Genomic DNA, 13230 nt, shown 5'->3' on the forward strand with positions numbered 1-13230 from the left:
TTGATTCTATTTTAAATCAAATGCAAAAGTGTTCACGTAAACACCAGAAATAATTTATTTCAAATTTGTAAAAACTCAATAAAAAAGTTTTTTTTTTTAATTATTAAATGTCCCAAATTATGTACAAAAATAGAATATTGATAATGTTTTGAATCAATTATCTCAGAAAAATTAAATGACACATTAAAAATAGAATATTTGTGTGTTAATATTACGGGGTATTGGTTTCCAAATCGTTTTAAAAAAAGTTTCAGATTTACCTGTCCGTTTTCACTGGCTTCAAATAACATTTTTTATTGAAAGATTGAGAAAAATTAAAACGAATCAAACTTATGAGCAAGTTTGAAGCACTCAAATTCAAGTCCAAGTATTAGCACAAGACGCTTGTATGTGTAAATTAAATTGCAAGGCTGTCCTCAATTCTATTTAAATATTAAAACTTCATAATAAATTATGTTAAAAATATTCTATATTAGCTTATTTATGTTGACAAATCATTAATTCAAAAATCAAATAAGCTAAAATTATATCTTAAAATTAACAAAACTTAGCATTAATAAATTCTAAAATTAAAACTTGACTCTATTTGCATGAATATTATAAATTTGTATTTTGGACAGAGTGAAAGTTTTTGCAACTATCGTAAAAACATAAAAATGTATCCATTCAAGCCTCCTAACTAACAACCCCCACATATTTTCAACATTAAATTCCATTTTGGACATGGATATAAACAATGCGTAGGATTTATTCCCAAACCAGTCTAAAAGCAAGTCGAGGTTGTTTTCTTTCATACATACCTACATCCTCGAGGCTTTATACACACAACTTTTTAATTTAAACAAATGTTCAATTTCATCATAAATGTACTAACTCTTGTCAATGGAGCTGGTGTAACAAGAAAGCCCACACGAAAAAGAAATGAAGTTCACTTACCTTCTTTGCATGCAGCAAAGAGACTTTAATTTTTGTGAATTTCTTTTACCGGCAACAATAATTTTCAAAGTCCAAAAGTCGCTTTGTCAATAAATAACAAATTCATCACATCATTGACAAAAAAAAACTTAAACTTTTGTTAAATTTTCGATTGTTATTTGTTTGTTTGTTTTTTAATTGAACAAAGGCTTACCTCAAATAATTCTGAAAAAAAAATTTTCACGCAAAGAATAACAACACTCATACACAAACATCAAGCACATATGGGCTTAATCGATCTTAAGTTTTGATGACTAGCTTTAAACCAAGTCAAACCACACCACATCACACCAAACTTGTAGCTGGGTTAGTTGGTTGGTTGGTTAGGTATGGGAAGTGTGTACTCGGTGTATAGTGTAGTCTTGACAAGTAGGTAGTAGGTTAGGTATGCCTCAGTTGCTAACAAACTTCGTGATCGTGAAGGTTCGAAAAAATCTGAGATTGGAGCTTTGATTTGATTTTAATTTGTAGATTTCACGCGTTGAGTTTAGAAGAATAAAATTAAAAATAAAAACAAACATTGACCTTGAGTCATGTCATTTTTACGAAAAGTTCGTAACTCAATATCACGTGGTAATAGTTCAACACGTGACAGTACTCCGAATAGTCGTCGGTCTTCATCGATAGAAACAAACAGCAACAGACGCCGGGACTCAGTCGAATCTAAGCCAGATGGTTTACAACGCAGTGAAACCTTCACAATTGACAATGCTAACGAATCGATCTTGGCCAAAGTGAAACCAAAACCTACGAAGAAACAAAAAGTTGCAAATAAATTTGGAACTTTTACCAGATCGAAAATCAGTCCTGATCCTCCGCCACCATCATTAGAGGCTGAAGAGATAAAGGATAAAACATACTATTCATGGAAATCAGGAATTGTGGCCGATCCTGCTGAAGCAGCTCGAGATCCATTCAATGTTTTGTACGAGCAACCATCGAGCTTGCAATCGGATCTTTCAGGATGCTCAGACGGTGGTTCTCGCAAACAGGTACAGCAACCTATTGACAGCTCTACTTTTCGGAAGAATCGAGTTTCAAGGCAACTTAGGGAGCAATTGGAACAGTTGAAAAATCCTCCAGAAATCTCTGAAGAAATCGAAAACGATCCCGATAAATTCCGTACGATCACACTCAATAGCTTTCGAAGATCATTCCGTGAGAAATTCCTGTCGAAACAAAACGAAGTGCCACACAATCCGTCATGGTTTGTGGGAGTTGATCCACCTCCAGGAGATGAGAAATCTGAAGGGGGTAAAGATAGTGATAGCCGATCAGGTGTGTATGTTTATGAGAATGAGAGCTATCGACCAATGTCACGATCACCAGTGAGAAATCGAACTCCTTTACAAAATATGTGCTCCATCAGAAATATGTCACCGGTAAGGGATATGTCTGCGACTCGGAATAGTTCTTCGGCTAGAAATGTGTCACCAGCACGTCCAGAGCGCCCAGCTCGTTCTAATCAAGCCAGATCTTCAGTCAAACGAACAGAAACCTTCAGAGTCGAGCGACCACCACCACCACCACCATCAACAGAACCATCAATCCGCATTGAAATAAAGAACTCAATCAGTCCGAATCAACCGGGGAGAATGGTTCCAGTAGGAGTTGCAAAGCCAATGCCATCACAAGCTGTGCATCATCAGCAGCAGATCCGAAATAACCGATATGAGTCCCCAAATCGTGGCAGCTGGAACAACCACCAGCCATCGCGGGGAAATTACGAGAAACAAGGTCGATACCAGACCTGTATCCAAATCACTTCGAATGACGCATATCCGATCCACAAGGAACCAACTCGCGTCAGAATCTCTGGTAATACTCGATCACCTCTTCGATACATCGTTTCGAAGAGGAATGATCCTCCTCCAACAAAAAGGCAAACCTATTTTGGCGATAACATGCCGATGGATATGCAGTATGCTCCTGCTCCTGTCAAACCACGTCAGTACACCCAGCAGTCAGATTTTCACTCCTACAACTTACGTCCATCGAGACAACATCAGCATCAGACATCCGGAATGATCAATCGCAACGAGCCAAACCGATATTCCATGACGCAATCTGTTCCTAGACGTTCGCGATCACCAATTAAGGTGCCATGGCGATAGTGTGGGTGAATATTCTGCTAAAAACAACGAATAACAACGCGACGCCAGGTAAACGTTTACGTCTGCGTTTGCGTCTGCGTCTACGTTTACCAGAAGAGTGCAATAAGTTAAGACTGTTCTTCTCATGATGTCTTGATGCCATATTATTTTCTTTGAATCATTTATCATTTAACAACAAATTAAAATCGTTAATAAACAAATAACATAACAAATAAAAATACACAAATAATAAATTAAAATACTTTAAATTAATGTAATTTGTTTGTATTTAACTTTAATGTTGATATTTTGCCTATAACATGGTAAATATTCATCTGGTTTTTAATTTTAGTCTAACAACTACTGGTTTTGACCGGCGGCGGCTGCGGGCGATGACGCTGATCGACGTAAAATTTAATATGTGGGTAGAATCTCTTAAAAAAAAATATTTTGTGCTTGGTAATAACTATTATTATGAAAATGAGATCATAGAAGATGTATTTGTTAATTATTTTAACAATAAAGTTGATCAAATATGCTGGAGTTTATTTTATACTTCAACAATTTGGGCATACATACTTACTAATGGCTACACGAACTTTACTTTAAAAATTTTCAAAACTTGAGAGTACACAAAAAGACGTACAACTACAACTGGTTTTAAGTGTAAATCACCAATACAAAATTAATTGTTGTTACTGTGGGATGAAGCATAATATTTGTTTTATTGTGAATCCAAAGTTTTGAATAAGTTTGTGCTAAAGATATTTTTTACGAAAAAAGGGCTTAGCATCAAGTTTATTTTTTGTAATAAATATTTATGATATTTTTCTATTAATGAAAGAAAACATAAGTTTGAATATTTGACTGACAGTTTTGGTTTCCTTAAAAAATCGTGTGCTTTTAACATAGAGTTTTAAAAGAATTACTCAATTTTAGTTACTTTATGAAATTAAAGAATGCTTTTCATAAAATTGTCTTAAATAATGTAAAAATAAAATGGAAAAAATATTTGTATTGTTTTTTTTTTTACTTTTTTACGTTTATAGAATCTTGATCAAATTGTTAATTCTCCAAGTTCTTAGTTGTTTAACTTCGTTTAGCCTTTCCAAGCAATTTTAAAGTCTGATTCTCTTAGTACGAAATTTTATCAAACATTTTACTTAAAGTGAACGTTTGAGAAATGTTTAAGAACCTTGAAAGATTATGGTAGGTGAACTGCGGCTTTCAAACAGAGTAACGTTCCTTTTTAACTTCCCATAGGAAGTTATTGTAGTTGGTCCGATTTGTCAAATTAAATTTCACGACGTTTCAAGGTCCCTAGAGTCGAAATAAAAGATTTTTAGAAAGATGTCTGTGTGAGTACGTAAGTTCGTAAGTGCGTACGCACTACATTCGCGACGTTTCCTTCGTTGTCCATAGCTCAAGAACCGGAAGAGATATCGACTTCAAATACATTTTTGTATACAGATAAAAAGTCAGAAAGATGCAGAAAGGGCTCTCAAGAAAACTGCGTCTGCGGTTTTTTTAAAAAAATATTGCTGTCAACTTACTTACTTTACTTAAGGTGGCGCTACAGTCCTGTGTGAACTAGGGCCTCACCCAACAAACTTCTCCATCTAGCTCGGTCCCTAGCTAGATGTCTCCAGTTTCGCGCTCCAATTTGGGTGAGGTCACCTTCCACTTGTGCGCGCCACCTGATCCGCGGTCTTCCTCTACTGCGCTGTCCTGTGGGTGCGGATTCGAAGACTTTCCGGGCCGGAGCATTGGTTTCCATGCGCTCTACGTGACCCAGCCATCTTAGTCGTTGGACTTTTACTTTTCTTGCTAAGTCTACGTCGCTGTACAGCCCGTACAGTTCGTCGTTCCATCTTCTCCTCCACTCCCCTTCGATGCATACGGGACCGTAGATCACACGAAGAACTTTTCTCTCGAAGCGACCCAAGGTGCTTTCATCCGCTTTTGTCATGGTCCATGCTTCTGCACCGTATAGCAGGACGGGGATGATAAGGGTCTTATATAGCAACACTTTGGTCCCTCGAGAGAGGACATTACTACTCAATTGCTTTCTTAGTCCAAAGAAACAGCGGTTAGCAAGAGTTATTCTGCGTTTGATCTCAGCGCTGGTGTTGTTTTCTGCGTTTACAGCGGAGCCTAGGTAGACGAAGTCCTTGACTACCTCAAAGGTACGTCTGTCGATTGTGACGTTTTGACCAAAACGTCGGTGTTGTATGTCCTTTCTAGACGACAGCATGTACTTTGTTTTGCCCTCATTAACCGTTAAACCCATTTTTGCCGCCTCTGCCTCAATACTCACAAAAGCCCCATTGACATCACGCTGAGTTCTTCCGATTATGTCAATGTCATCAGCATATGCCAGTAATTGGACAGACTTTTGAAAGATAGTGCCTCTAGTGTTGACGTGTGAGCTCTGCACTATTCTTTCAAGCAAGATGTTAAAAAAATCGCATGACAGCGCATCACCTTGTCTAAAACCTTTTTTGACATCAAAAGGTTCTGTTAAGTTGTTTCCAACCTTTATGGAGCAGCGTGAATTCTCCATGGTCATCCTGCACAAACGGACGAGTTTGGCAGGGATGCCAAAACTAGACATGGCTCTATACAGCTCGTCCCTGTAGATGCTGTCATATGCGGCCTTGAAATCGATGAAAAGATGGTGGGTGTCGATTTGGTGCTCTTGAGTTTTTTCCAGGATCTGCCGTAATGTGAATATTTGATCAACTGTGGACTTTCCTGGTCTAAAACCACACTGATAAGGACCTATCAGGTTGTTGACGATGGGCTTTAGACGTTCACATATTATGGCAGAGAAGATTTTATAGGCGATGTTAAGTAGACTTATTCCTCTATAGTTGGTGCAGTTTAGAGGGTCTCCTTTTTTCAGGATCGGGCAAACAATACTGAGGTTCCATTCATCGGGCATGCTTTCTTCCGACCATATCTTACAGATAAGTTGGTGCATGCTCCTAACCAACTTATCTCCAGCTGCTTTAAAGAGCTCGGCATTCAAGCCATCTGCTCCAGCGGCTTTATTAGACTTCAACTTAGATATGGCAATCTTTACTTCGTCTAAGTCGGGAGGACGGGATTGTTGGCTTTCGTCGTCTATATCGAATGGGTCATCCTGCCTGACAGCGGGATTCAGTTCTTCATCGCCGTTATACAGTCTGCAGAAGTGGTCCTTCCATATCCTCAGCATTGACTGCGGTTCCACTATGATGTTTCCACTTTCGTCTTTGCAGCCTTCGGTTCTAGGTTTATGTACCTGTGAATTTCGTTTCACCTGTTCATAAAACTTTTGAACCTCATTCCTGCTTTTATACCTCTCAACATCTTCGACCGCACGCTTCTCATGCCCTCTCTTTTTCCTTCTGAAAAGTCGGCGTTCCTCTCGCCTCTTCTGCTCATAGAGCTCACGAGCAGCTCTCGTCCTTTTATGCAGCGCCGCTTTGCGTGCCTGTTGTTTGGCTGCATTTGCCTGCCGACATTCCTCATCAAACCAGGGGTTCCTTGTTGGTGGCTGTTTGAAACCCAGCACATCAGAGGCGGCTTCTCTGATTGCATCTTGGCAATGTTGCCACTGGTTTTCGATACATTGTGTTGGCGGCAGAGAACTTCGAGAGAGGTTACTTGTCACTCGGTCGGAAAAGGATTTGGCGATCTCTGGCGATTGTAGCCGTTCGACGTTGTATCTTCTCCCAGCACCTCCCTGTTTTGCCTTGGGTCTGGAAATCCGAAGTGCTACCCTGGCTACAACGAGGTAGTGGTCCGAGTCGATGTTAGCTCCTCGGAAAGTTCGTACATCCATGATGCTGGAAGCGTGTCTGGCGTCGATCGCAATATGGTCAATCTGGTTGACGGTAGATTGATCTGGAGAAGTCCAAGTTCCTTTGTGGATGTTGAGGTGTGGAAAACGCGTACTGGCTACCATTACGTTTCGCCCCGCAGCAAAATCTATGAGCCTGAATCCATTGTCGGAAGTGTTGTCGTGCAGGCTGTTCATCCCGATTATTCCACCAAAGATGTCTTCCCTTCCTAGCTTGGCATTAAAATCGCCCAGGACTATTTTAATATCGTAGCTAGGGCACTGCTCATATGTTTTGTCTAAGAGCTCGAAGAACATATCTTTGGTGTTGTCGTCTTTTTCTTCTGTGGGGGCGTGCGCGCATATCAGGCTAATGTTGCCGAATTTAGCCTTGATGCGTATGGTCATGAGGCGCTCATTGATGCACCTATAGCTCAAGACTTCTTGCCTAAGTCTGGCTCCAATGACGAATCCGCATCCAAATAAGCGCTGTTGGTTTTCGTGGTAGCAGTCACCATAGTAAATATCGCAGTTTTTCATCCTCTTTTTGCCCGGCCCATCCCATCGTATTTCCTGGATGGCGGTGATATCTGCTTTATATCGTTCTAGGGCCTCCGCTAATTCTTCGGCCGCACGTGGTCTGTTAAGGGACCTAACATTCCACGTGCATATCCGAAGTTCGTTGTCCTTTATTCGTTTGCGTTGGTTGTCAACAGTAAATCCGTCCGTATCCGAGGCTTGTTGGTGCTTCGCAACTTTGAAAGCTTTTACGTGGCCAGGAAGTCACCCCGACGCACAACCTCCAACCTGGAGGGCCAGATCCTAAGTATAACTCCAAGGATGGGGAGCCGGATAAAACCGCTCCTTACAGGCCTGGGCTCCGAATAAGTCGAAGAAGCCCTATAAGGTGTTCACTAAGTAGTTCAACCTTACTGGAACTGTAGACGCCACCGTTGATTCCATCTTGGGAATTCCTCCGCTGCCGTCTGGATAAGGAGAGGTGCCTTAGTGGAAACACCTCTCCCCACCTCTCTCGTTTGCTTCCCCAACAACTTTCCACTGGGGTTGGAACCCAATCTCCAGTTGAGGTACTAGGCACCCGATGTTCACCACGTGGAGGTGAGAGTAGGAGTTGATTGCTGTCAACACTCATTTAAATTTTAAGGAAAAATATAATTTTTTTACAAAAAATTAAAAACCTAACTAAGAAAATAAATACTAAAACTTGGTACTAAAATTGTTAAACAAGTTTTTTCGACTAAAAATCTCGTTAAGAGAACTAGATTTTCGAACTAAAATATTTCTTTATATGAAAATTATTATTGGCAATTTAAAAATGTTTAAGAATAATTCAACTGACAACTTTTGTAACCCAATCCTTCAAACTTTTAAACTAGACAAATCGACAAACGGTATGGGAAGTTATCAGTATGGGTCGCATCCCAGCCTCTTTTTGGATTGGATTTGCTTATCATAATAGGGACCTTAAATATATGTACTTAAATGCGTCCAACAGTTAATAAATAAACAATATTAAGGTATTGTATATTCTTACCAACCGTGAAAGTTGGTGTTATTCGTTTCTTGATTTTTATACTGTGCTATATAGTTCTGTAATTTGTCCCAAAAGAGCCACTATATTTCTGTTTTATTTGAACGATATTATAAACAAATTTTGAATGATAAATTATGACAAGACTATTTGCCTCAAAGCTTTGTCGCAGTGAATTAACAACAATATTAGGCCTTTGTAATTCTATCTAGAATCAATTCCAATAAGACATTCCTAGAAGACGTCCACTTTTATACAGATGGATCAAAAACAAAAGAAGGGATTGGTCGAGGTGGGTACTCTGAACGACTGAAATCAAGTATTTCCCTCTACCTTCCCAGTCATTGTAGCGTGTTTCAAGTAGTACTTTCTCTACAAACTTTATTACAGTCCATAACTGTAATGATTGAGTGATGTGCATCACTCATCATTTAATGATCAACAACAATAAATAATGTTGAAAATGTTGTAAAGATTCGGCAACGTCTGTAGCCAAACATTTTTGATTACAAAAAAACTCAACAAAAATTTATTAAAAAACAAAGTTAATCTCAATAAATTCAACACTTTCTTAACGAATTTTCGTAAAATATTGTTTAAACTTGCACAATTTTTGTTAGAAATTTGACTACATCACTGATGTTCTTGTAACTCTTAATTGCTACTGTAATTGATTGTCAAAAATACTTTTGACTTGGTCTTTATCATTTTATCCAAATACGTGTTGTAGGTGTCAATTATGTATCTTATTTTATTCGATTTTGGAACTTGTAATTGTAATTTAAGTGCAAACAAAGCTGTCTAATCCTTTCAACTAATACTTTTTTATTTAAATAAGATGGGTTGAGATTCTTTTTTTTGTTTCTTTCATGGATAAATAGAGGTATTGTCTGAGTAACATTAACAAAATATAAAACAAAAAAAAATGTTCGTATACGTACCATGAAAAAAAAATGCAACTATTACAGAATTGTATGTTTGTTTATTTTAAGGCTTTGTAGAAAAAGTTTGAATAAAATGAAGCAATATTTGAGATTTGGTTATTCAATAGTTAAAATAGTTAAAAAGTTTTAAAAATTGAAAATTTTATATATGCCTTTAGCGATTTTGTGTTTTATTGATGCATAACAAAATTATTAGAGTGATTAAGAGTTTATTGAAAGAAATTTTCTTCGAAAATTATTGAAAAAAAGTCCAAAATATTGAAGCTCATATCCTACAAAATATTTTCAATCGTTGAAAAAGTTCGAAATTTTGAAATTAATTGAATTTAACTGAATTTTCTGTAAACCATACAAATTCTAAGTGCATTTTGAGTTGACGTAAAATTATCACATCGGTTAAAGTTTGGAAAATAGTGAACTTCAGAAGTAAACTCCAATTGAAGTACTTTACATTTAAGTGAAAGTGAAGCAGTTTTTGTTTTCAATACGGGACTTATTGAAAATAAGTTTTTTTTTAAAGAATTGAGCTTAACAACCGATGTAGAATTGATAACTCATACTTAATAATAACTGATGAATAATACGGATTCTAAATTTTCTTTCCATTGTCTGAATTTGTTCCTTAATACCTATAAACTTATTAGGTCTTTTTTTGTTAATTGAAACTGCAGTCATCTAATTTTAGTTGCAAGTTTAGACTAGCAACTAAGCTGAACAAAAATAGTTCTAAAATCATGCTAAAACAAAACCCATTACTTTACAAGTTTGATTGAGAGTTGTTGTGTTAATTCCAGCTTTTACGGATTCTAAGATAATAATTAATCATGCAATTATCATCAAATAATGGCTGTGTTTTTATTTGAGGTATTTTTATTTACAAAATACGAGAGTAAATTTGTAATTATTCTGCTAATTGTGTGTTCAGATGTTTGTATGTGTGTTAGATATAAAATTTAAGTCAATTAAATTTAGATTTTTGTTTTCATTTTGAAAAAAAATATAAAATATCAACTTCAATTATTAAATGTATCTATGTACGAATTTTCTTTTAACAATTGTATTGGCATTAAAAAACATACAATTATTAAATTTCAAGCAGTATAGCCTTAATTGATACTTTTGTTGGGTTAGTGACTTATACAAAACACATATTTTTTCTTGCGGAAAATTGAATTTAAGTTGAACATGTAGACCTACCTTTGTACGCATAAAACGACAACACAAAACATGTAATATGGCAATGTTTTGAGTAATTCGTATATAAAAACACATGTACTTTGATCAAAACTGAAAGTCACGAACGAAATGTTTAAAAATACAAAAACCCTAAAACAAATCAAATGTGCCAAACAAAATCACCTTAAGGCAAAGAATTTGACTCGATGTTAACATCTGCAATCGACAATTTGATTTTCCCTTCCTTGCCTCGTCGTCGATACGAACTACCCTCGAGCACATACTTCAAGCAGCTACCAAACATACATAACTAGCTTTAAATCTCTATCACCCAGCCAAAGCCACATCACCCAGTTACAATAAAATATATGCCTGTTCTAGAAACACAATTCCGTAGCCAAAAAATCAAATCAATAAAAAATCTAAGCCAAGCCAAGAATTAATTTTCTATTAAGGTGGAAAAAATCTTTTCAAGCCTTATTCTCTTGTATTGTGATTGTACGAGTATAAATGTTAGAAGGTACGTGGATATTTTGAGGAACATGATTTTAAATTCACTCAGGAGCCTCTTTGATGCTGGCGCTGCTGGAAGTGTGATGCTCTGATGCTGCTGGTTTTAGAAATCTCCTAGTTTGCTTAAAATTGCGTCCTATTTTGATTTGTGCAAACGATGCACAGGCTCAGGCACAAGCACATCACAATAATAGCCGCGTTTTATTATCACCGTGATCTGATCCGGATCAGATCATGATAATAAAACAGCATTGGATCATCATATTTTTTATTATTTAAAGTTTGGTAGCAGTGTCAAATTCGTTCTTTCAAAAGTGACATTTCGAAGCAAAAAAATATAAACAAATACCCAAAATGGAAGCTGCTGTGGTTGATCGAAGTATTCATTTTAATTTTTATTTCTTTTCTCTTTTAAAAACTTTTATAATTTGCAGTTTTTATTTGAAAGTGATGAAAGCGAAGAATCAAACAATTCAATTTTATCCCTATTGAATCTTATCGATGATGATTCAAGTTCCAGTTGTAGCTCCACAACTTCTGAAAATGTGCAAATCGCAAAAATCAAAAAATGTTGAAAATACTTTTACATGGGATTTTTTTGAAATCATTCTTTAAATTGAAAATGGTTGTAAGAAACACTTAGGTGACATAAATTAGAACTCAGAACCGTCTGAACCATCTCAATTAAGAGAGTAGTTTTGAAATGACGGTGGGTTGTATGTAACACTTTTAAGAATTTTGTATGATTTTCTCTCGAAATTCTTGAAAGTGTTACATACAAACCACTGTCATTTCAAAACTACTCTCTTTATTGAGATGGTTCAGACGGTTCTGAGTTCTAATTTATGTCACCTAAGTGTTTCTTACAACCATTTTCAATTAAAAGAATGATTTCAAAAAATTCCCATGTAAAAGTATTTTCAACATTTTTTTCTGCTGCAGCTTTCTCGATTTTATTTATGTTTTTTGACATTTAAAGCAGGGTTGCCCATAGAACATTTTGCTCAATGATTTTTTTTTGTTCCTTTTTTTTGGGCAAAATATTACCCATAAATTATGTCAAATATACATTTTTTTGGACTTAATTATTTGAATTTCACCAATTAATTAGTTTTGTTAAAATATCTAATTATTTCATGGATTATATACCAAATAAATAAATATAAAGCTTCTCGCTTTTTATTTAAAAAAATATTTTATTTCAGTCAAATTAAAATGTTTATATGGCAATACAGGTTTTATTTAATTTGTTTGCAATGATACCAACATTTACATGTGAAATCACAATGATAGAGCGCTCCTTGTTGTGAAAAAAAGAATTAAATTTTGGATCTCAAATTGAGATCCAAACACAAAACAGGATCTTGTGTTGTTGTTGTAATGCATGTAAATCCAAGATCTGGATCAGATCATGGTGATAATAAAACGCGGCTAATAGTTATATAGGAAGGGGCATTCTGCATTCATTTCCTTGTGATGTACCTCAACTGCATCAAAAGCAAACTTAAAAAAAGCAACGTTTCATTGTTGGTGGATACTTTATATAGAGAGAAGCGAGGTACCTGCTGCATCACCAAGTTACATATAACGTACTATCTTCACTCCGAGTATAAAGAAAATATCCCAACTTGAAGTTAAGTTTGTTAAACTTGTATGAAAACGTTTTTTTTTGTCAGGACTTTTTCACACAAAAAAGAAGAAAGACCGAAAATATAGTTGCCAAATAAGTCGTATTTGTTCTTATTCATATTTTCTTATGACAAATTTTTGAAATTCGAATGATTTCATTTTTCACGAACTTATGGTTAATGGTTAGGGGCATGCACCAACTTGGGGGGTGGAACCTCAGTATTGTTGGCCCTATCCTGAAAGGAGACCCTCTGAATTGCAACAACTATAGAGGAATCAGTCTACTTAACATCGGCTATACAATCTTCTCTGCCGTAATATGTGAACGTCTAAAGCCTATCGTCAACAACCTGATAGACCCTTATCAGTGTGGTTTTTAACCAGGAAAGTCCACAGTCGATCAAATATTCACATTACGGCAGATCCTGGAAAAAATCCAAGAACACCAAACCGACACCCACCATCTTTTCATCGATTTCAAGGCCGCATTTGACAGCATCTACAGGGACGAGCTGTATAGAG

General features: G+C 36.3%; 2 protein-coding genes across 2 annotated transcripts in view; both read left to right on the forward strand.

Annotated features, from left to right (window-relative positions):
• LOC129944201 (four and a half LIM domains protein 2) overlaps nucleotides 1-13230 on the forward strand; it is a 230180-nt gene that overhangs the window by 55346 nt on the left and 161604 nt on the right. The gene's annotated exons all lie outside the window — the stretch shown is intronic.
• On the forward strand, nucleotides 1287-3341 carry LOC129944202 (uncharacterized). The gene has a single exon (XM_056053473.1). The coding sequence runs from the start codon at nucleotides 1509-1511 to the stop codon at nucleotides 3087-3089; it is 1581 nt and encodes a 526-aa protein (XP_055909448.1). The 5' UTR covers nucleotides 1287-1508; the 3' UTR covers nucleotides 3090-3341.

Source organism: Eupeodes corollae, chromosome 2, assembly GCF_945859685.1.
Source record: "Eupeodes corollae chromosome 2, idEupCoro1.1, whole genome shotgun sequence".
Lineage (NCBI taxonomy): Eukaryota > Metazoa > Arthropoda > Insecta > Diptera > Syrphidae > Eupeodes > Eupeodes corollae.

Bases quoted from the DNA above. Each gene is read 5' to 3' on its own strand.
- LOC129944202 (XM_056053473.1), top strand. From the start codon at position 1,509: ATGTCATTTTTACGAAAAGTTCGTAACTCAATATCACGTGGTAATAGT.